The 24,020-nt window shown below is 55.0% G+C and overlaps 1 protein-coding gene across 1 annotated transcript; it reads right to left on the bottom strand.

Moving 5' to 3' along the window:
• Nucleotides 1-12,501: 12,501 nt before the first annotated feature.
• CRABP2 (cellular retinoic acid binding protein 2) lies at nt 12,502-18,028 on the bottom strand. Its single transcript, XM_040230246.1, has 4 exons — nt 17,786-18,028; nt 13,733-13,911; nt 13,412-13,528; nt 12,502-12,941 (listed from the first exon to the last, which is right to left on the bottom strand). Exons 1-4 carry the CDS (start codon nt 17,853-17,855, stop codon nt 12,891-12,893), a joined length of 417 nt encoding a protein of 138 aa, XP_040086180.1. The 5' UTR covers nt 17,856-18,028; the 3' UTR covers nt 12,502-12,890.
• Nucleotides 18,029-24,020: the final 5,992 nt, after the last annotated feature.

Genomic DNA, 24,020 nt, shown 5'->3' with positions numbered 1-24,020 from the left:
CTCTTGGGAGCCAACTGGAAGGAAATCGCTGCTGGGAGGGAAGGCACATCTTCACCTCCACTGGACACCGTCACATCAGTGGATTTTCATTTTGTTTTGGTAGTGAGGCTTGTCTGATCCCGACTAAGCATGGAGTGTTAACCCCGGACCACCAGTGAATTCCCGCCACACCATTTCTTACAGTGGGCATACTAGCTTACTCTCCACCAACAGTGCACAGAATTCCCATTGCTCCACATTGTCTTGGTACTAATCAGGTTATTAAATTTTCCAGAGTTGTGAGGTGTGTTCATTCTATGCAACTGTGAAAATGCATAAATGTGGATGAACCTCACAAACATCTTGTTAAGAGAAAAAAGCAAGCTGCAGTAAAACCTGCACAGTAAACCATGTGTTATTTAGAGATATGCACATATGTAGTAAAAATATTTTTGAAAGGCAAAATAATGGTTTGAATAAAAAAGGAGAGGATAGTGGTTCCCTCTGGGGAGAAGGGAGGAGATGTAAGGGGAATGGAGAGGTGCGCCTCTGTGCATAAGGTAATTCTTTATTGATGGAGTGTGTGAGGGGCTGAGGGCTCTTGGGTAAAAGGGCCCAGACTTTTCTTAGGGGGCCCAGAAATGAGAACCAGACCTGATGGGTAGAAGCTATGGGCCCAGATGCCAGCCCAGACAAAGGAGGTGACCACAGGACTTTTTTCTGTCCTGGAGGAAGTTGCCACCAGATGGAGTGTGAGCCCCGTTATTGGGGGACAGGACACTCTAGGGTGATCCATTCTGGGCTCTGTCCTAGAGGACCTTGGTGGCTTCTTCAACCCTGGGGATTCCAACACTTCAAGAATGAAAAACAGTCTGTCTTGACCCCAGGCACCCGCGCCGCCGCCCCCCCCCCCCATGTCCTCTCTGGAAAGCTGCAGTTCCAGCCAGGAACAACTGTCAGTTATTCTGTTTTGTTTTGTTCTGTCAGTTGTTTTATTTTTTCCTGGGTGTGCTGAGCAGCTTGTGGGATCTCAGTTCCCCAAGCAGGGATTGAGCTAGGGTTGTGGCAGTGAAAGCGCTGAGTCTTAACCACTGGACCACCAGGGAACTCCCTGCCAGAGTTCAGTTCTTTGAGCCAAAGCAAGAGGCCTGAAAGTTAATTCCAGGAAGACCTTTTCTGCCTTGTGGGATCAAGAAGAAATGAAGTGGGATAAGGGAGAGGAAGAAGCAGTGGGCTCTTGGCCACCGGCCCCTCACCTGGTCAAGTAGAAGAGGGGTCCAAGGGCGGAGGCTGGGGCCAAGGAGTGACTCCTGGACAGAGCCTCCTTCCCAGGGCTTTCTGAGGCCTGCTGCAGCCTCCTGAGGGCGCGCTGGGGGTGATGGCTCAAGAAGCCACTAGGTGGAGCCAGGACACCCAGGACACCTCCCACCTCATCTATGGGGTTTGGGGGTCAACTTGTCTTCCTGCTGGGAGACCCACTAAGAGGGACTGTCAGGGGAAGGCATTTATCAAGTCTGAGGAGACTGGATAAATGGTGGGAGAAGGAGGGAATCTGGAGGAGGTGTCGGTCTGTCTCGGGCAGCTGGGGGGAGGGGAGGTATATTTATCTTCCGAGCCCAGGGCATTAAAAATAACCAGGGCCCCTGAGTAATCCAAGCTCTCCAGGCTTCTGTGGCAGAGTAGAAGCCGTCAGTGGGGACTAGAAAGCAGAGCAACGAGGAAGCAGAGGATGGAACCAGAAAGGTCTCGTCTCACCCCCACCCTCTAGCCTGGGGCTACGGGGCGCGGGGGGGGGTGGGGTGGGCAGGGACTGGGCAGGCCGGTGCCCCTTGGTCTGGCTGGAGGGGGCAGGGAGGGAAGGAGGAGGGGAGCGGGGAGCCAGGCAGGAACAATGCTGGCACGCAGCCAGGAGCTGGAGTCCGGGACTGAGGAGAGAGGAGGGAAGGGGAAAGGATCAGAGTGGAGAAGAGAGAAGAGAGAGGTGGAGAAAGTGCCCACGGGGGAGTGCCCACACTGCTCCTCTTGCCAGTCCCTGAGCCCGCTTGAGGGAAGGAGCCTGTCCTCTGGGTTCCAGCTGCCAGTGAGGAGTCAGAGCTACAGCAGGAGGCACTCCAGTTAGCCTCTAGGAAGGACTTCCCTGGAGGAATGGGGGCAAGAGAAGGAGTGAGCCAAAGTGGACTGTGGGAGGGGGACTCTCTCCTGTTCTGTTAAGTGCTGGGACTCAGCTGGGTTGTGACCCATGTTCTTGCCTTAACACAGATTACTGGAAGGATGACCTCACCTTTCTGTTTCCTTGTCTGATTCCTGAGTCGGGGCTGTGAGGACAGAAGGACAATTGCAGGAAAGTTTTACTGAAAGATTTAGCTTCTAGACACAGCTTCGAGGAAAGGGGCTGACACTGAGACCCAGGCAGCCTGAGGATGGCAGAGGCTGGCTATGGGAAGAGAGGGCCCTCCCTTGTGACACCTTGTCCCACAGAGCTTGCTGTGGGGGCTCCATGTTGGCTGCGGAACTGAGGTCAAGCAGCCAGAATGATGTGCTCGGCACCTAAGGGAAGGTCAGAGGATATTTCCTCAGTGGATGAGAGGATGGTTGAAAATCCAGGACTACATTGACCCTGCTCAGCACAGGGTCTGGCACATAGCTAATGCTCCGTAAATGTTTATCAAGGAAATAAATGCCGCCCATCTTCCCAAGGCCGGGCCCGGGCCCTGCCTTTGTCAGCATCTGCGGAAACAGTGATGACGCCTGTGCCATAGCTCACCCAACAGGAGGACCATCTGGCCCTTGGGTCTCCTTACACTTTGGTGCAACCCCCCGGGTGGCATGAGATGTATCGGAGCTGGATGATCAGACCTCTGAGGAAACTCCAGTGTCCCACCCCAGAGCCCGGCCAAGGAAGGAGACTGTCCCTCCCCGGGCAGCTCTAAGCTGAACCCAGGAAGGATCCCCTCCCCTTAGGCTCCTGCTGAAACTTTAGCCCGTAATCCCCCACCTGAGGCTGATGGCCTGCCACACCTGTCCTGGCCTCGCAATCTTCAGCCCGGAAGGAGAGGAGAGGCCCAGCAAGGGGCAGAGGCTTGTCCCCCTCATGGGTGAGAGATGGAGGAGAGCCAAAGGGGAAGCGTAATACCTCTCCACCCTGGAGCACCCACGTCCCCAGCTGTGGAGAAAGAGGGTGTGGAGGGGTCGAGCTGACATCTGTGGGGATCAGGCATCCCCCTCTTACCAGGACCAACAATTCCCCTGCTGCCTGAGTGACCCCCTAAGCGGGCCATACCACTTTCTGGTCCTCAGTTTCTTTTTGAACAAAGGAGAGGCATGATCCCTGAAGGCCCTTCCTTCTGGGACTCTGTGCTCTGGTTCTTGAGTTCCCAGCTTCTAAGATTCCACCTCGCGGCGGCCGGAAGGGAGGGCTCACCGCCGAGGACCGTGCAGCTGTCGGGCCGCTCCAGCTTGAGTCACCAGCTTGAATCCCAGCCTGACCTGACCACACCTGCTCACCTCAAGGAGTGGGGGTGGGAGCTGAGACCTGAGTCCAGGCTCCCCCAGACCTCCCCAGATCACCCCGATGGCTGCCACTACTGCCTTCTTCTCTACTTTTGGATCTTCCACTTCCCTGCAAGTGCCCTGGGGGAAGCTGGGAGAGTCTGCCCAACCCTGTGGAGGGCTGGGACAGGAGGAATAGGGTTTCTAGAGTGCTGGGTAGGGGCAGAGGTCAGGCAGACGTTTGATGAGGAGGCAGAAGAATGGAGATGACCTTTTAAAGTCCTTTCCAGTTGGAGGAGTGGGGACAGGCGGCTCCAGGGGACGAGAAAAGGACGAGAATGTCAGGGGACATGAATGATGGCTCAAGAGGAGACCAGGGGCTGGGGTTAAGTGGGGTCAACCCTATCTCACCCTGCTTCCTTTGGTGCCGGTGACCGGGCAAGGGGCTGAGCCTGCTATCTGGGAGCTCCTGCCATGGTCCAGTGGGGAGCGGGTGGGGCGTGGAGGAAGACCAGGGTAGAGACAAACCCCACCAGCCCAAACAGAACGGGGAGTGTGGATGGGAGACCCAAGGAAGAAGGCAAAGGAGGGACTCTGCCCCCTACAAGCTCCCACTCTGAGAACTTTTCTTTGAGTGGGTATGGGGCTGGGAAGGAAGGTGGGGCTGGACTGTGGGAGGGATGGTGAGGAAAGGGCCAGGCCGACCTCAGGTGGGCCTGGGGTAGGGAGCTCTTAACAGCCCAGGCTAGGAGTGGGGGTGCTGTCAGCCGGCCAGGTTTCTGCCTCCGCCTGGGAAGAGCCCAGCCCAGAGATCTTTATCCAGGGCAGGAACAGAACTGGTTTCTCGACTGACAGCGCCAAGGGGTACAAGGACAGGAAGAAGCCAAGAGGTCAGGAGGGTGGCAGCAGGTCTGAAGGAGAGGTGGGAAGACTTGACCCCGGGACCCTTGACCTTCACTACAGCAGCCATCTTAATCTCCAGACTCCTCCTGGCACCTCCATAGGCATCGCTTTTGCATCTTATTTGCACATGATGGAATCACTTTCTGGGCCTCCCTGGTGGCTCAGACGGTAAAGAATCTGCCTGCAATGCGGGAGACCCAGGTTCGATACCTGGCTCAGGGAGATTCTAGATGGGCCGAAGGACTTTCCCAGGTCCCCTGGCTGTCCGGCTACCCTGTCCCTCATCTTTTTCAGGTATGACTGGCCCAGCCAAGAGAAATACCTGGTTGGACTCCTCTCCGACTTTGCCACCCCAGTCTCTCCCTTTCTGCTGACACTTGAAGGGTCCTGAGGTCACTGTGGAGAGGAGTAGGTAGGGGAGCCCACAAGAGGGGGGGGACTCTGAAGGACTCTCCTCAGAGCCTGCTCCCTTTAATCCTCTGCCACAAAGGGCCTGGAGGCCCCAGTCCCATCCATCTTATGCCTGTGGTGGTCCTTATGCAGACCTTTGTTGGGACTTGGGGTCAGAGGCCCTGACCAGCATGCCTCCTCTCCTCTGACCCCCAGCCCTGGGGCCCTTTCTTCCCAGCCTCTTCCCCTCCTCCTGAGTATCTCAGCCCTCTCCAGCCTAGATCTCCTCCTATCCCTGCCCACTGCCTTCTCCTGTCTTCCCCTCCCCTGGTCTCCTCCCTTCCCTCCCTCTCTCTCCCTCTCCCCTCCTCCCTGCTCCTCTCTCAAGGCTTCCTGTCTGTGGCCCCACTTCTGCCAGTCCCTCCCATGTGGAGTAACTTGGCTCCTCCTGCCACACATGGGCACAGAGCTGCCCTTAGGTTCTGGGGGCCTCAGCGGTACCCCGGGCCCTGGCTTCCCCAGAGCTTTCTCCTCTCTGGTCTCAGCTGTGTCCTGCCTCTCTTGGTTTTGAGGCCTTTCTAGGCCTTTCTCTCAGCTCCATGCTCCTGTTTCTTGGTGTGTGCGTGTGTGTCTGTGTGTTTGTGTACCTCAGTTTCCCTGAGATGTTGATGTAGACTGTCTCGGTGCCCATCAGTGCCCCTGCGGGTTGAGTGCAGCGCCGACCCCAGGAGAGAATCACACACACACCCTCCCTTGTCTTTGCCTTCTTTTCCTCTTGGGCTCTGCTTGTCCTGACCCTTGCGGGGGCTCAGTGACCCAGGCAGGCCCCTCTGTAGCTGCCTCAGAGGTTTCACCCTCTCCTTCCCCTCTGAGAAGCTTGGACTCTCGAGAAGACTCTGCCCACAGAGATTTCACAGAATTTTCAGGATACAGGCAGGAGGTGGAGGCTCCTATGCCTTTTCCCTCAAATGCACCACTGACTAATACGGGCAGGTAACGGAAGAGGAGCCCAAGAGGCCTTGGGGTGGGAGGGAAAGCTAGAGGGACTTTCTCACAGGTTGGGCTGGGCCAGATGGGTGAGGTGGCCACTCCCTGATCCAATCTCCTGTGTCCAGGGCTGTAACTTCCTTGTCATCTCAGGCTGGCAGGCAGGGAAGTGCTGGAGAAGCAGAGCCAGGAGGAAGGGCCTGCCCAAAGTGGGGCCCCCCGTCGCAGGGTAGATAAATCGCTACTGTTTCCAGAGAACCCCCATTCTGAGGGGGGAGACCCAGTACTTGCCCTCCGAGATCTGGGAAAAAGAAATGTGTCTTCTCCCTGAGATTTTCAACAGCTGTATCCAGAGACAAACTAGGCAGAGAAACAAGAGCAGATGCGCCAAACAGATAGACAGAGCTCCACCCACAAGGGCCTGGGAAAGGTGCAGGAAAGGCTGGAAGAAAGGTTTCTCCAGGGTGGGAATGAGCAGTCAGGTTGAGGGGGGATGGGTAGGCTGGGGAGCCAGCAACTGGATGCAGGTCAGACAGAACCAGAGTCAAGGATGGGGTGGGAGGGGAGGAGGCGATGCAGAAAGAAGATAAAGGAAGGGATCAGGCTGACGAGTTAGGGCTCTTCTGGATTAAACCAAGCACAAAACTAGTATCCAGAAGGCCCAGCCTGATTCAGTTTTCATTTCCTCTTCTTTTAATTGTTGGCTGCTCGGGGGCTTTGGTGCTTTGTGTGGGCTTTCTCTAGTTGTGGTGAGTGGGGGCTGCTCTTCATTTTGGTATGCAGGCCTTTCATCGCAGCGGCTTGTGGCACGCAGGCCCAGCAGCTGCAGTTCTCAGGCCCCAGAGCACACTGGCCTCAGTATTTGTGGGGCACAGCCTTAGTTGCTCTGTGGCATGTGGCATCTTCCCGTACCAGGGATTGAACCCACGACCCCTGCATTGACAGGCAGATTCTTATCCACTGTACTACCAGAGAAGTTCCTCATTTTTCCATTTCTGAAACCAGCACAAGCAGCAACCAAAGCTAGACAGCCATTCTTTTTTGTTGTTTTCTTCAGTTCAGTTCAATCGCTCAGTCGTGTCCGACTCTTTGCAACCCTGTGAATCGCAGCACGCCAGGCCTCCCTGTCCATCACCAACTCCCGGAGTTCACTCTGACTCACGTCCATCGAGTCGGTGATGCCATCCAGCCATCTCATCCTCTGTCGTCCCCTTCTCCTCCTGCCCCCAATCCCTCCCAGCATCAGGGTCTTTTCCAATGAGTCAACTCTTCGCATGAGGTGGCCAAAATACTGGAGTTTCAGCTTTAGCATCATTCCTTCCAAAGAAATCCCAGAGCTGATCTCCTTCAGGATGGATTGGTTGGATCTCCTTGCAGTCCAAGGGACTCTCAAGAGTCTTCTCCAACACCACAGTTCAAAAGCATCAATTCTTCAGCGCTCAGCCTTCTTCACAGTCCAACTCTCACATCCATACATGACCACAGGAAAAACCAGCAGTATCTTAAAAAAAGAAGTTATTTATTTGGCAGTGTACCTGGTTTTAGTTTCAGCATGGGAACTCTTGGTTGCAGCAAGTGGGGTCTAGTTCCTTGACCAGGGATTGAACCCTTGCCTTGGGAGTGCAGAGTCTTAGCCACTGAACCACCAGGAAAGTCCCCAGATAGCCATTCTTGACACCTTCCTTTTTCTTCCTCCTTTCTAATGCCTCAAAGTCTGCACCCTCCACCAGATTTCTCTCCACCTTCTGCCTGAGCATCTCATCAGTCTCCTGATGGCTTTCCTTCACCCCCCTGTTTCTCTGATCTATCTACCTGGCTGCTAGAAGAAGCTCCTTAAAACACAAATGGAATGCCACACCCTTAGAAAAATCCTCCAGTGACTTCTCATGGCTCTTAAAATAAGAAATGCTGGGAATTCGCTGGCCATCCAGTGGTTAGGACTCCAAGTTCTCACTGCTGAGGGCTGGGGTTCAATCTCTGGTCAGGAACTAAGATCCCACAAGCTGCAAGTCTCAGGCCAAAAAAAAAAAAAAAAAAACGAAAAACTTACTGTGGCCCTCATGTTCTTCAGGCTCTCCATAATCGAGTCACTGATGGCCCCCAGCTGCCCTGCACCCCAATGATAGGACCTTGAACTGCCCGAACTGTGGGTAGGGCCTTCACCCTGTGATTCTCTCTGCCTAGAGCACCTTCTCCTCTGCTCTACCCCACTGAGGCCTCCAGGGCGTCCCTAAGCGCTTTGTCCTCCAAAACACCTGCTCTTCTGACACTCTACCCACTCCCATTCGGAGTGAGGTCTTCTCTATGGCACTCTCTTCCTCCTCTCCCCTTCTCCTTCATAGCACTTACCACAACAGGTGATTGCATATTTATTGATGCATTTATTTTGAATCATCTTTTCCTACTTGAGATCTATTCGCTCTACCCCGCCACATGCCCCATAAGGGCAGAAATCTTGCCCATTTTATTTATTTCGGTGTTCTCAGCATCTAGTAGAGTGTTCAGCACCCAGGAGACTCTCAGGAAACAATAGTTGGATGAATAAATGAACGGGCCCCTCCCCTGCCCCAGCCCACACTCAGAGAGGGGCCTCACTTGCCCGGGGACTCTGCACACTGTCTCCTTGCCCCCTGGTTCTGATGCTCTGACCTCAGCCGCAGCCTGTGGCCTCTCTCGGGCTGCAGCAGGAGGCCCTGCCCCAGGGCACTCTGGTCTTGTAGACAGAGTAGGCTCCCCAGCCAACACAGAGTCTCTGAAGCATGGCCACTGAGTGTCAGCACTGATGCGAGAGGCTCCTTCAGGCAGGCTATGTGCGGTGCTAGGCTTTGAAGACGCATCTGGGTGCCAAGGGCCGGGCGAGAGGGCGGCATGCCGTGCAGGGGAGGTGGGTGCAGAGGCCTGCCCCGAAGAGCAGCGCAGGAAAAAGCAGAGGCCACGTCTTGAAAAGCTTCTAATACCTGTCTGGACTTTATTTTGGACAAAATGAGGGGCAGCAGCTAAGGGGATTTTGTACCTTTTTTATTGTTTTTTAAACAGGTTGTGTGTGCTGAGTCAGTTCAGTCGTGTCCAATCTTTGCAGTTCTATGGACTGTAGCCCGCCAGGCTTCTCTGTCTATGGGATTCTGTAGGCAAGAATACTGGAGTGGGCTACCATGCCCTCCTCCAGGGGATCTTTCCCATCCAGGAATCAAACCTGTGTCTTTTACGTCTCCTGCATTGGAAGGAGGGTTCTCTACCCCAAGCCCTTTTAACAGGAGATTGACAGAAAACATACTGGGTTGGCCAAAAAGTTCGTTCAATGTTAGAGGAAATGCAAATGAACTTTTTGGCCATCTCAATTATTTTTTGGCGGGGGGGCAGTGGGGTTTTCAAAGTTTATTTATTTATGGTTGTGTTGAGTCTTCACTGCTGTGCACAAGCTTTCTCTGGTTGCAGAGAGCAGGGGCTACTCTCTAGCTGCAATGTGCTGGCTTCCCCTTTTTCTGTAGCTTCCCTTGTTGCAGAGTACAGGCTCTAGAGTGCAGCTTCAGTAGCGCTGAAGGAGGAAACAGAGCCGGACTCCGTCTTAGGCCAGGCTGCGAACATTGGGCTACACGCGTGGTCACCCTCCCAGTGGACTCTGAATGTGGTGCCTGGTGTCTGTAGAAATGGCATACCAGTGGAAAACCAGACCCCCGGATAAAAGAGCCTCAGGACTTGTACTTGGACTCTCCGTTGCCTAAAAGAATATGCTAATTATCTCTGTAACAGAACTGAGTGGTAAATTCCATTATGTTTTTTTGGGATATGACCACAGGCCTATTGATAAATGTCCACTGTTTATCTGGTCTTGTGACACATGAATCATGAGTTAACTTTGATCATATCTCTCTTTTACCTTGTCCAGACTAGTTTCAAGGAATTTGGGGAGGTGGGTTTGAGCAAGTACACTTAGGCTGTATGAGGTTTTCACAAAAACTGGTCGGGGTCCTTGGCTAAGAGGAGACTCTGCCTTGGGCCCGGAAGGTGTAATAAACTGCACTCCACTATCTGCATCGTCCTTCCGAGTGAGTCTGTTTCCCGGAACGCGTGGCTACAACAGTGCACAAGCTTTGTTGTCCCACTGCGTGTACTATCTTCCTGGGCCGGGGATAGAACCCATGTCCCCTGCACTGGCAGGTGGATTCTCAACCACTAGACCACCAGGGAAGTGCCCCAATATGTTTTGAAGGATCCCCTGGCAGCATTGTGAAGGATAGATCAGAGACACCAAGAGTTTACTATTGCTAAGTGCTATATACTTAATGAGATTTATTTTATTTAACTATTACAACATCCTTGTGAGGTAGATGTTATATAGAATTGCTGTTTTCTAGATTAGAAGCCTAAGACTCATAGCAGCCCTCTTCACTGGATAAGTGCTTCTTCCCATCCCATGGGATCCTGATGGGATTGTTAATCACCTTGCCAGACCTGTTCCTTGGCCATGGGTGTGGTGTGAGGTCCAGGCCTGGCCAATCAGTGGGCCCCTTGCCCTGTGGACAGCAACTAGCGCAAGGGGCCGAGGGATGGTCATGTGGTATAAGCAGAAGCAAACTGAATCCCAGGATGTTCAAGATAAAGACTCTGGGAGAGAGTCCCACTTCTTGTGGAATCTCAAGCTGCTACCGTGTTAGCTGGAGGCATATGAAACCCATTTCCTATGACTTAGAGATCATTTCTACGTGACAGGATTGAAGGTGACCAGTGCACAAACAGACAGAAGACCAGGATGTGGATGCAGAGGGAGCGGCTGACGTACGTGTTTGAGTCGGTGAATCAGCCACACCTGAAGTTAGACCCAAATGAAACTTCCCAGTCCCAGGACGTAAGCCTTTCAATTACATTGCTTTGTGTTTTTTAAAAGCCAAATAACTGATTCCACAATCCCATAGATCCAGAAAAGATGAAAACTCTAGTCTGGAAATGTAGACATTTCAAAAATACACATGTACTCTGCCCCCATGTTCAGAGCAGCGCTATTTACAATAGCCAAGACGTGGAAAAAACCCAAGTACCCATTAACAGACAACTGGCCTAAGAAGATGCGGTATATGTGCTGGAACATTACTCAGCCACAAAAAAGAATGAAGTATTATTTGTAGCAACATGGATGGATGGAGATTATGATTCTAAGTGAAGTAAGTCAAAGACAAATATTATATATCACTTCTATGTGGCATCCAAACAGTAATATAGGAAATTTCCTGGTGGCCCAGTGGTTAGGACTCGGCACTTCTACTGCAGGGGCCAGAGTTAGATCCCTGGTTGGTTGGGGAACTAAGATCCGTAAGCCACAAAGTGTGGCAACAAGCAAACAAAAACAGACGAACTTGTTTACAAAACAGAAATAGACTCACAGACGTGGAAAACAAATTTATGGTCGCCAAAGGGGAAAGGGGTGGGAGAGGGATAAATTACGAGTATGATATTAACGTGTGCTAGTCGCTCAGTCGTGTCCGACTCTTTGTGACCCCATGGACTGTAGCCCACCAGGGTCTTCTGTGCATGGGATTCTCCAGGCCAGAATACTGGAGTGGGTTGCCATTTCCTTCTCCAATGATGTTAATAGATACACACTAACATATATAAAATAAACAAGGATTTACTGTATAGTCACTATCTTGTAATAGCCTGTAATGGAAAATTGAAAAAAATCACTTTGCTATATACCTGAAAGTAACACAATATTGTAAATCGACTACATGTATGTGTGCAAAGCTGTGTCCAACTCTTTGCGACCCCATGAACTGTAGCCCACCAGGCTCCTCTATCCACAGAATTTTCCAGAAATACTGGAGTGGGTTGTCATTTCCTACTTCAGGGGATCTTCCCTAGTGCAGTGGTAAAGAATCTGCCTGCCAGTGCCAAAATCAACTATACTTCAACTAAAAACAATGACCCAGATAACTGAGGCTCAGGGAAACCAGGTAACTTTTCTGAAGTCACAACTAGCAAGTGGAAGAACCAGGATTTGAACCTCTCTTATCACTTGTGCTCACTTGGCTCCAATCACATCGCGATAACATGAATTGCAAACAGGCAAACCAGTTAGGAGCTGCTGCTGAATAAACCAGGTGAGCAATGAGAAAGCAGGGTCTAGTGCAGTGGCGTGTGAAAGAGCTTGTGATGGAATTTGGGAAGACACAGAACTGAGTGTGGAGGCTCAGGGAGGTGCGTGGGAGGAGGACCTAAGGGGCCTGGAAGATCCAAGAGATGGGGCAGATGGGGCAGAGTGAGAGATCTCAAGGCAGAGATAGGCTTGTCTCAGACACAGAGAGACATGGGCAAGAGCAAGGCCATCCTGTGGGCGGTGATGAGTCATCTGGAGCCATATGGGAGGCCAAGGCCAGGCCTGGGGTCGCCCACAGATTGGGGTTGGAAGAGAGAGAAGGAACAGTCAGAGGAGGAGGAGGGAGCTATGTCACCATCGCAGGAGAAGGTGGGAGTCAGTTCCTCAGCACCTGCTAAGAGTCAGAGGATGAAGCCTTAGTAACTTTGGAAGCCAGAGCTGGGGACAAAGGAGGCTGGAGGAGGGGGAGTGAAGGTGATGGTCGTGGATTCTGCAGCAAAGGAAGGGATGGTGATGAGGAGGGTGGAGGCCAGGTGGTTCCCTCTCCCTTGTGAACTGTGCACCAGTGCTGCTGAAACATCAGACTCTCTCACACTGCCTTTCAAAGGCGAAGTTGGACTCAGGTGACTTACTCAGCCCCTTCCCAGTGAGCCAGAGACAGGTTTTATTTCCTAAAACATTTTAATAAAATTAACCAATAAATATTCTACACTGTATGGGCTACAGGGACAGAGTGGAAGACAGAGGGCCGGTCTTTCCTACTTAGGCCCTCGGGTCCCCTTGCAGAAAAGGAGAGAGAGGGTGCTATGGGCGGGTTTGGGGCTAGGACTGGGGCGGGGGTGGGGGGAGTGATCCTGGAATCGGTGATCTGGGCTCCATCCATCGTGTTGATATATGCGAGGAGAGGAGGGGTCAATAAAAGGAGAGCCCCTGCAGAAGGCAACCCAGAACCCCCAGAAGTGACTGGGGTGAGGGGAGAGCTAGCCTAGAGGAAGGGGTGGGGCAGGAGGCAGGGAGCATGGCCCGGTGGCAGCTCTGGGGGCGCAGCCGCTTACTCCCGGACATAGACCCTGGTGCACACGATGTCATCCGCCGTCATGGTCTGAAGGGAGAGAAGTCATTGTTAGCCTGGGAGGCCCCTGGTTCCTGTGCTTGGGAGCAGGAAGATTGCGTGGAAATACTCTGCTTGGCCTCCAGGTCCAAACCTACTTCTTGGCTCAGGACGGTTCACAAAATGCCTGGGCATCATGTGATGGAGGACAATAGAGGCCCAGGGTCCATTCTACATCTCCCTCCCCAAGCCAGGAAGATCCCGCCCCCCCAGAGATCTGCTGTGGCCTTTCAGAGCAAGTCCTTTGCTCCACGTGGAAGGGACACCCTTTTGCATTTGCACAAGGGTACTGCCTGGGACACAGACAGCCTAGTTCAGCCCCAGCAGCTCCATCAGGAGACAGAGAGACCAGCCACCGTTGTTCTTAAATTTCCTGTACCGTGGAATGTCCTGGAAAATCTCTGAAGGTAGCACTGGGCTTGCTCTGTCTGAGCTTGGAGAAAAGCAGGAAAAAGCCTTACCAGGATCAGCTCTCCATCGTTGGTCAGTTCTCTGGTCCAGGAGGTCTTGGGACCCTCTCCCTTCAACAGCCTCTGCTCGCAGACCATTTTGTTCTCACTCTCCCATTTCACCAGGCTCTGTATGAGAGGGTGGCCAGGTGAGTTGGGCCCACAGCCGGGACAAGGCCGTGAGAGGGACAGAGGAAGCGCCACCTTTCTACCCACCAACACTACCTAGGGACTCTCGCCACTGGAACTGGAGGAGAGACTCGAGGGAAAGACTGGAAGAGATCCATTGGCAACGGACCCCCCGACCCCGAGGGACCCCACCCCTGCACACACCTTACAGGGCCTCCCGTCCACAGTCTGCTCTTCAAACTCCTCTCCAACCTTGAAGTTGATCTCTGTGGTACGCACGGTGGTGGAGGTTTTGATGTAGAAAGTGTCCCCCTCCTGTTTGATCTCCACTGCTGGCTTGGATGCTGCAGCCACGGCGATCTTCCTCAGCATCACATTCACCCCTGTAGGGAGGGGAGAGGATGGACGCTCCAGGCACCTGCCTCATACCCTTCCCAGGAGACAGCAGGAGCAAGCTGAACTGTGAGTCGACTGGGAAGAGGGGGAGGCTTCCTGGGTGTCCAAAAAGCCTTGAAGGGAGGGCAGGTGGTGCAGCCCTGATGGCTGGTGGATTCACCGAGGAGGGGCAGAGAGGCAGTGCCCTCCCTTGGGATTTCTGCTTCTAGCTTCCACCTGGATGAGTCAGCAGCCCTGGATTGGGATCCCCAAGTCTCAGCTTTGCAGTCAGTTCTCCCCGGTCCCTTCAGCCTGCTACAGCTCCCTTTGGCCCCACTCACCTCACTTTAGGTCCTTTGTCCACCTTGCTTGAGACCATCTGCTGGGGTGGGCTCATCAGAGTCACTGTGTCCACACCCCGACTCATGTGCAGGGCAGACCCTCCTCAGCCAGCCCTCACTACTCATGTCCTGAAGTAGGGGCCACTTCCCTCTGTGCCTACTCACCTCCCCTGTCTGGTGGCCTTGATTTGCTGAGTCTCTGTCCCTCCCAGAATGAGAAGGAACAGGGATTCTCAACAGGGGAGGGGGTGTGGCAGCTGTGTCCCCCTACAGAATGGTCTGTAGCCTGGGGAAGCCACAGGCTGTGAAATAAGATCCATTAGGCCATGATTTCCACCTGGCTCACCCTCCCTTCAGGCTGGGTGACCCTGGGCTAATGGCTTAACCTCTCCGAGGCTTAGATTTCTCAATTGTAAAGTGGAGATAACAGCTTCTTCAAGAGCCTATCAAATGGGACAATGTGTGTTTAGGCTGGAGCACACACAGTGCCAGGCACATCTGTAAGTTTTCAAACAGTAGCTAGTCTTATTGTTGTTGTTTTTACTGATCAAAGGAAGGCAAAGAAAAAGCCAGAGTTGGGGCTCAAAGTTCCATGCATCAGACTCCTTCCTGTTCACCTGCCCTCCTGGAAGACATCTACGTCCCTCTCCCCTCAAGGGACAGAAAGGGACACTCCCCTCCTCTCCTGTGATGTACCCCGACTCCAGGATCACCCACCCTACTTCAGGGCCCAGGTCTTTTCATTCAGCTTCTGTGGGTTCAGAGTCCCTGTGCCTGTCCCCCTGTCCTTTCCCAGACTGGACCCCTTCTCTCCTCTCCCTAGTTATTTAAAAGGAATGGGGTAGCCGGAGAGAGCAGCCCTCTGCCAGGAAGTCAAGCAGGCCAGGAGGCACCTCTAGCTGGGGCCTAGGTCCAAGCCCTGCACCGCTTCACCTGGCCTGGCCTCCAACCCTGAACTGGAACAGAACCATTCTGGGAAACAATGGGTAAGGATGAGGGGCCAAACTGGGCTGGGCCAGGTGAGTGGCCTGGGATTCCCCTGATGTGAGCCAGACCCCCTGCTCTCCTCCAGACTTGGATCCCTAGAGAAACAAATCCCCTTTCCCCTTGGCACCAGCACAGACCCACTCTCCTGCAGGCAGAAGGGAGTAGGAGGAAGGCCTGTCCCTCGGGAGCCCAGGGGCCCACTTCTTGGTTGCTGATCTCTTGGGACCAGGGAGCAATGACTGAGGTTTCTAAGACAAACTGATCTGGGAAAAGAGACACATCCTGCTCCAACTCCTTGAACAGACTGCTTCACTCTCTGGTGCTACCTGGGAAGTCCATCCTGCTATCTAACAATTAGCTTTCCCGTTACAGAAACAGGAGCTGCTAGCTATGTGCTATGCATGTGTGCTAAGTTGCTTCAGTCGTGTCCAACTCTCTGTGGCCCTATGGATCATAACCCGCAGGCTCCTCTGTCCACAAGATTCTCTAGGCAAGAACACTGGAGTGGGTTGCCATGCCCTCCTCCAGGGATCCTCCCAACCCAGGGATCGAACCTGCATCTCTTACACCTCCTGCATTGGCAGTTAGGTTCTTCACCACTAGTGCCACCTGGGAAGCTATGTGCCCTGACCATCATATTGGATGGGACGAAGAAGTGCAGTGAGTTAGAAGTGAAAGTCGCTCAGTCGTGTCAGACTTTTTGTGACCCCATGGACTATACAGTCCATGGAATTCTCCAGGCCAGAATACTGGAGTGGGTAGCCTTTCCCTTCTCCAGGGGATCTTCCCAACCCAGGGATCAAACCCAGGTCTCCTGCATTGCAGGATTCTTTACCAGCTGAGCCACAAGGGAAGCCCAAGAATACTGAAGTGGGTAGCCTATCCCTTCTCCAGAGGATCTTCCCCACCCAGGAATTGAACCAGGGTCTCCTGCATTGCGGGCAGATTCTTTACCAGCTGAGCCACAAGGGAAGGGACAGGTATCCTCCAAATACCTGAGCATCCCTCCCCAGGGGAGAGACCCTTGAATAGGACCAAGAGGAGTGAGAAGGGACTGAGGTTCCTGCGGAAGCAAGGCTAGGTTCAGAGGGGACACCCCTCCTGTGGCCTCTGGTGCCTGTGGTGCTGGGGCCAGGCTCAGCTGACCTTGGCTGATTCAGGACCGTGTTTGTCTAATGGGTCTGTTTTCAATCTGTCCCCTCAGCAAGCCCTGAGGAGGGCACGTGGCTCTGAGAGACCCCACAGGGAGTACAAACAGGCTGAAGACAGACAGACAACAGGGTTGGGCTTGAGATCTAATCCTCCAGCTGGGGCCTGGGGGTGCTCCAGTCCACTGCTTCGTTCACTAGGGAGAGGGGCCAGCATCCAGAGACGACGGGGCAGGGAACGGCATCCAGGCTTTCCAAAAGGAAAACTTTTCTCCTTTCATTTCAACAAGGGTAGAGCAAGAAAGGTTGACAGGACTCCGAGGAATATGTGGTCAGATTGCAAGAAGAACAGTGAGGCAGGGTGGGGAAATCCTCGCTTTCCTCACAGCATTCCAGACCTTTCCTCATTCCTAACTCATTTCTACAGCTCCCTGCCCCATGCAGGGTGCCCTCTGCCCAGTCCAGGCAGAGTCTGTTCAGGCCAGAAATGGAGGGCTCCAGGTTTCCAGGTGGCTTCTGAGTCGCTGAATTCTTGACTAATCTCCGTGTTTCTTCAAAACTCTCTCCTCAGCGAGTCCAGGCTTTCTCTGCCCTCCTGCTCCCCCGGCCACCCAAACCCCAGACACTGGAGGGCACACAGGAGTTGGGACAGGCAGTCTGGGTAGATTCAACTTCGTCCACCTTTAACCAGCTGGGCTGCAGCCCGGCTCTCCAGGGAGGGAGGGAGGGAGAGGAGAACTCGGATTTTCCAAAAAGGAGGGGGTGGCTGGGGTTTCACACGAAGCCATTTGTTGAAATCTAAGAAAGTGATAATTATCCAGAGCGATTTTAGGACTCTAGTTGCTCGCTGTAGGAAAATATTTGTCTCACAGATGGAGGGTGGGGGGAGCACAGTGGAAAAGTTCTGAAAGGGGAAGAAAAGGGAATCTGGGGGCCCTGCTGTGACGGATCACCTAGTAGGCGGAACCCAAGGCAAAGAGGTAAGGAATCTGCCCCCGGAGATTGGGTTACCTGCAGGGGCAAAGGAGAAGGAGGCAGGAATGCCTCCGGGGGATTCGGTTGGGTAGAGACCCAGGCACTCAGACTGGACGCAGTGTGTGCAGCTTTTGAACAGTGGAGAACCCCCTTGCCTCACCCCAAGAGATACCGACCTCGTGCTTCTGGTTTCTACTTGATTCAGAGGCTGAGTCACCGCAGCAGCTGGCACCGGTGGGCGTCCCGCCGGAGAAAGAAGGATTTAGGTATTCCGGCCCAGCGCCTCAGGACCCAGGCGTCTGGCCCCTATTCTTGGGGATGTAGGCGCCCAGCTTCCCACGCCCTGGTTCCAGCTTCCCTTTCTTTCTCATACCCACCTCCGATGCCTCGGCAACCCCTCTCCTCTCTCTGGAGATCAAAAATCTCCTTACCCAGCACTTTGAGCAAATCCTCGAAGTTTTCCGATCGGATGATTTTCCAGTTACCAGAGAAGTTGGGCATGGTGGCGGCGCTAGTGGCGGACCCCTTAGATCTTTCCGCTGGAGCACTGGACGCTGAGTCTTTTACTCAAAAGAGATGTCTCCGCCGCCTTGCAGGACTCAGGAAACCGGGAACGTCCGAGGACAACCCTAAAGCCGGCCTGGGCTCCTGTGCGGACAGCTTTTATACCCTTCGCGGACCCGCCCTTGCCCCACAACGAGGTGGCCCCGCCTCCCGTCCCGCCCGCCTCCCCACCTGTGGGGGCCTTGAGCCCGGTCCCTTCATTACCGTCCCACCCCCACCCCCACTACGGCCTCTGGATCTAGACCCATGGGCGGGTCCAAAATTCGCCGAGGGGGCCCGAGATTGCTGGCTCCCGCGCCGGTGGGTGGATGAGGAGGCGGACGGGGGGCGAGACCTAGGATTGGGCTCTCAACCGAGAAGAGAGGGCGCCGGGTCCGGGGCACAGAGGCTGGGGTCTCACGTCTGCAGTCCGAGGCGCAGGGTCGCATCTCGCCTGTTCCCCATCCCTCCCCAACCTGACACTGTGCACTCTGCTCCTTGGCGCCGGACACCCGGCGACACCACCAGCTGGTGAACTACTCGCGAGTCGGAGCTGGGGCGGCCGAGCTCCGCTCCGCTGAAGCTGGATCCAGGATGACCGCTCCGAACTCGAGAGAGCCTGGGGAGTCCTGGGGTTCAGGGACCAGGCACCTAAGTGAGGCAAGGGCACCCCCTGCTGGAACAACTCGAAGACGCTGGGAGGGGGTTCACCCCCGCCCCCCGCCCTAGACTCCCCACCCGGGTTTCGGGCTCCAGTAGTGCCTGGTGGGCTGAAAGTTGGCGCAGGGAGACTCATTCCTCTTAAAGAATTGGGCGGGCTTCGAAGGGTTAAACAGGAGCCTTGAGCTCGAGCCTGCGAAGGGCAGAGGTCACAGCCAATCACTTGACACGAGCTCTTTATTAAGGCGCTTTCTCTGTCGCTCTGCGCCCCAGACCCCCGAGGGGATCGCGGTACGCGGCAGGGAGGGGAGGCGGGGACAGAGGCGCTGAGCCCCCGGCGCGCCGAGCTGCCACCTCCGGGTGAGGGGGCGGGGGAGCGGGGGCTGGGTGCCCCGGGAAGGGGAGGAGCAGGGTCTCAGGTGTCACCATTCCGAGCCGTAAAACGGCGGAAGGAGCGGCCGCCCCTCGGCGAGCGGCTTTGAAGTGGGAGATCAAAGGAGGGGGGTAGGGCACGGCTCCACGCGGAGACCCAAGTGGGAGTGGGCGAGACAAGAGGGAGAGGGCCGGGAGACAAACAGAAATGGAAGTCAGGCAGGGAGCTTCGGAGACAGGCCAGGAGCCCGTAGACCGCCGACCGCAGAGGAGCGGGGTCGGGCCTGGGGAATACGTTACTCCTGAGCGAGTGGAACCCGGGGGCCTGTTCCGAGTTGAGGGACGCTGCGGCCCCGCTGCCCTCGGCGGATCGGTGCACGTGGTCCCGATGCCCTTAACGCACCCCCAGCCCCGCCGCGCTCCCGGAGCTGTCCTTCCACCTTCTTCCGAGGCGGGGAGAAAAATCCCCACATCTGGTCCCATCCCTGGCCCCACCCTGCCAGCGTGGCCAAGGGTGGAGCAGAGGACCAGCTCTGCGAAATTCTAGGCCCTTTCCTTTAGAGCTCTGGAACAGTCTAGGAAGTTAGGGGCCTTAGTTGGGGAGGACCCCCGTGGAGGAGAGCCAGCGGAAAGGGGCTGGAGGATTTACCAAAGACTGGAGAACACTCTGGAGCTCTCTGTGCTGTAAAGAGGAAAACTTCTGAATAATGGGTGTGTAGGGGAGAAGGAAACGGCAACCCCACTCCAGTGTTCTTGCCTGGAGAATCCCAGGGACGGGGGAGCCTGGTGGGCTGCCGTCTATGGGGTCGCACAGAGTCGGACACGACTGAAGCGACTTAGCAGCAGCAGCAGCAGCAGCAGCAGCAGCAGGGGAAGATAATGAAACTAGGGTGACTCTGGCACAGGAAGGATGGAGATTAGACTGAAGAAAGGGCTTTTTGACGCTCCCCCCCCTCAAAAACCAATGTCAATTCTGAAAAAGGAGCTGGAGGCTTCAGCCTGGTTTTAGGGTTCCAGGTTTTGTGTAGGAGACTTTAACTGTGGGGAGCTGGGTGGGGGTTGGACTGGTCTTCTGCAAGTGAGGGGGCAGCGGGCTCTGGGAAGATGGGTAGACAAAAGCAGAGATGGTGGAGGGAAGGGGTGGTCCCTGGGGGGTGCTTAAGGCTTGGGGTTGAGGCACTGCTCCTCCCCCATCATTCCTCTGCAGCTTCGCTGTAGGTAAAGGGAGGGGGATTAGGTTTTGACAGTGAAATCAGGCTCCCAGCCAAGGGGATGAGGAGAGGCTGGGGGAGGGAACAGGGCAGAAACCAGACTCCTGCTGCCTCTCCTGCCCCCTCACTGCCCTCTGCCTCTTACATCCAGGTCGCCTGTCCCTCTCCCCTCCAGCCTTCTTGAGCCCCTAGCCAGAAGAGTCCAGTCTCCTCCTCAGTAGGCATCTCTCCTACTGCAAAAAAGAAGGGCCAGGGCTGACCCTCTCCTCCGCAAGCTTGTGACCAAGGATGTAGAAACCTCACCCAAAAGATGGTCAGCAGGATGAGGGGGGCCTGGACCTACAGGAGCACAGAGGAGGGATGTGGTCTGGCTGACGGAACTAGATGAGTTGGAGGTGGAGGCTCCTTGGGGTGGAGGCAGGCCAGCCTGGGCCCACTCCCCTCCCTCCACTTCCTCACTCCCTCCACCCCACCCCACCCCACCCCCACCCCCCACTGGCCAGGCAGCCAGAATTACCAAAGAGACAGAAGTAAGACAAAGGGAAGTTGGGCTGGGAGGAGAATTTTTTCCAGATGTGAGTGTTTGTGGTTTGGCAGCTCTGGGCCTGAGCTCCAGCCCCTGCACCCCAACCCTGGCTAAGAGAGTTTGGGCAGAGGGTCCAGAGCATGGTGCTGAACAGCCAGGCTGGAGGTTTCAGCCTCCAGCAGCCCTGTTACCATAGGAGCATGGAGGCACATGTGTAAGGGATACTTAGGAAAAAATGCAGGGGAAGGGGGTTGGGGGGCATGAGGTTGGGGAGTAGTGGGATGCGAGGGCTGGGGCACTGGGGAAGGGGCCTAACAGAGGAGGCTGGGGGAACCTAGGGGCAAGGGGTAGTGGCTAGAGCCCTGGAACCAGGTGATGGGGAGGAGCTTAGCCAGCATCACTCACTCAGTCACACACAAGTGGCTTTAATTTCCCGCCGGGATCCATAAGGAGAAGGAATTTCCTAATGTCGCTGGCCTTTTAATTATTACCAAATCTGCTGCAGATCTGCCTGGGGCAATGCGTTCCCCTTTCTAGGAGCCTGGGTCATACCTCTCTTGGGGCTCCCCCAGGAATTTGGAGACTCAAGTTGGGGGGGGTGCCAGATTGGTGAGAAAAGGTGGGGGAGCAGAGGCAGGATAGGGGTGAGGAAGAAACAGACAAGCTAGAGTTAGGAAAGAAACATTCTGGAGCTTTGTTCCCATTGCAGTGTGGCTATGTGGAAAATGGCTGGTTTTGCAGAAGGAATGCAGATGGGCAGGCTCCTGAATGGTTGCAAGAGTATGAGTGTGAGTGGATGTAGATGTATGCACGATTGAGGGGTCTGGGGGGCTTGGGAAGAGGAGGCTGCCCCACCTCTCTCTATCATTCCCTTGAGGCTGAGTGGGGGAGGAGTGATGGCAAGAGTGGGAGTGTTGTGAACCCCTCACCCTCACCCCCAATGGGGACGGGGAGATTCTCCAGCCAAACGCAGCACTTGTAGAAGGGCCTCACCCTGCGCAGTGTTATTACATCTGCTGGATCAGAGAGTTTGTTGGCTGAGAGTCATGTAGAAATTAAACCCAGGTGGGGCTGGACACCTAGGTCTCTGCCATACAGGGTAGGGACCGCAAAGGAAGCAGGAATTCTATAGAGGGTGCTGGGCCTTCCCCTGGGCCGGACAGCTGTATTTCCTGGCCTCCCTGAGCCCTCAGGATTCCGTGCAGCACCGAGCATAGACTTAAGCATCCTGCCTCCAGGGCTGCTCTAATCCTCAACATTGAAGGAAATGTTCCATTCGTGTGTCTCCTTGGGCTTAAGGACCCAGCCTTTTTCAAATCTGTTAAGGCCCGGCTCTGATCCTCCCCAAATGAAATTGCCATTGCAACAGGATAGATGCAAGACCAAAAAAAGAGCTTCCAGCAAGCTAAAGTGCAAGCTGGGAGTCAGAGAATAGAAAAGAGGCAACTCATTCCCAGGAACATCTGGGCACAGGAGAGAGATCCTGGGAACTAGGGAAGGTGTGGTCAGAGAATCTGAGTGATGGGGGCAGGGGCAGCCAGACTCAAAGGAACAGCGAGCGCTCCGGAGCCAGCCCTGGGGCCCTGGCAAAGGGGGAGGCAGGTGGGGTCAGAAGCACAGAATGCGAGGAGGGGGCTGCCTGTGCCAGGAGGGATCACAGTTAGACCAGGGGAATCTGCAGGCACCCGGGCAGCCAGGCGGCTCCTCTGTTGTTTTTGGCTCTGCTACCTGGTTCCCAGCTCCATCTGCCAACGCTCTCCTCAGGGCTGGGCTGGGTGCACTGAGCCGGGCAGGCCGAGCAGTGGAGGGGGGAAGGAGGAGCTGGGGGTGCACTGGTGGAAGACGTGTCCGGAGATCGAATCTCTGTCCCCTGAGAGAGGCCCCTGGCTCTGTTCGCCTCTTCAGGGGCAGGCGCAGAGGTGTGGGCAGTCATCAAAGAGCCTGGAGAACCCCTGCACAAGGCCTGGGCTCTTTGTTCTTCTGTTCCTCTACCCTGCCTCCACCACCCAGAATGTGCTGGCCGGTCTGCTATGGTGCTCAATCCCTTCCCCCACGTAGGCCCCTGCTCCGTCTTCTCTCCTACTGACCCCCCTTCCTCTAGAGCCTCCTTGCTTCTCAGAGAACCTCCAGGCTGAGGTGGGGATACAGTGTGGCCGGGATTGTTGGTGGCAGCTGCCAACATCTGAAGCCACATGGCCCTGGGCCTGACTCTGGCCAGCCGTGGCCCCTTCCCCTCTCCGGAAGGAATCCCCCCAGGGCAGCACTGCTGGATGAAGAAGCCAGTCAGCCCTGTGACCTGCTGTTAAACTCCTGGCTTTTATGATGCAGTGACTAGGGCCAGACCCCTCTGCCATTTCCACTCTCGGCACTGGCCCCTTAACCCCTGGAAGCGCAAGGCAGGAGGGAGAAGGCTGTAGGTATGATAAGCTTGGCAGAGTGGACCTTGGGTTTGCATGGTACCTGGGGACAGTGGCTAACCCTGGAAAAGATGAACAGCCTGCGCTCCAGCCCAAGACTTTTTCTGGGGAGTTCAAGCCCCCTCCCAGTTATTTCTTCTCCCACTCTCTGGGGATGAGAAATGGAAGAAGAACCAAGGCTCCACAGAACCCCTCTGTCCATTGAGACGATCTGGAGTTTTTGGAGGAAGAAAGAAGTCGATAGGGCTGCAGGCTGATTCAGGGCTACATTCCTCCTCTGGCCTGAACTGCGGAAGGTGGGCACTGGGCCAGATAATCAGACTCTGAGATTGAAGAGGAAAGAAGTAGGGAGTGGTGGGGGAGAAGGGTGAGATCCCAGAGAAGAGACTGAGGGGGCCCTAGGCCTAGGCTTTGAGGTTCTGTATGGAGATAGAGAGTATTGGACCCACTGTCCCTGGGGCACAGGGTAAGTGGGACTGATGGATCAGATTCAGGAATATCGGCCAGCTTGGGGGGAACACCTCTTCAAAGCTCCTTAGCACTCCCATTTCCCCCAAATGCAGCTACTTTCTCCAGATAAGACCTGGTAGTTTGGCCCCCAGCTGGGCTCCTATGGAAGCTGGCTGTGCTAATGGCTCCAGGGAGGAGGCTGGAACCCCCATGAGCTGGGTAATAAGGACCAGCTTCCCTAACCCCAGGGCCCTTCTTGCTGCAGACCAGGCCCAGGACAGTGGGCCAGACTCCCCAGAGACAAAATCAGAGCTGCAGGGGGATTTGAGCAGAGTAAGGGTGGGCCCCAGGAGCCCAGATTCCTAGTCCCTGCCCCCATCCTCCCATCTTGAGCAGGGAGGGAATTAAGAAGGGATACAAGAGTTCAGAGTCTGGCCCCTTCACCAGGCTAGGGCCTTGTCCTTCCAGTGACCCCACCAACCTACCC

The sequence above is a fragment of the Oryx dammah genome, unplaced genomic scaffold (assembly GCF_014754425.2).
Source record: "Oryx dammah isolate SB20612 unplaced genomic scaffold, SCBI_Odam_1.1 HiC_scaffold_28, whole genome shotgun sequence".
Classification (NCBI taxonomy): Eukaryota; Metazoa; Chordata; class Mammalia; order Artiodactyla; family Bovidae; genus Oryx; species Oryx dammah.
Note: the sequence above shows the minus strand (reverse complement) of the source record. Positions and strands in the feature narration are given on the sequence as shown.

What these genes read in the sequence shown, in the direction of transcription:
- CRABP2 (XM_040230246.1), bottom strand. Translation starts at nt 17,855, where the DNA reads ATGCCCAACTTCTCTGGTAACTGGAAAATCATCCGATCGGAAAACTTC. An exon ending in GGATTTGCTCAAAGTGCTGG is followed by an intron (nt 13,912 to 17,785) that starts GTAAGGAGATTT and finishes CCCTCCCTACAG; the next exon opens with GGGTGAATGTGATGCTGAGG. An exon ending in TGGACGGGAGGCCCTGTAAG is followed by an intron (nt 13,529 to 13,732) that starts GTGTGTGCAGGG and finishes CCTCTCATACAG; the next exon opens with AGCCTGGTGAAATGGGAGAG.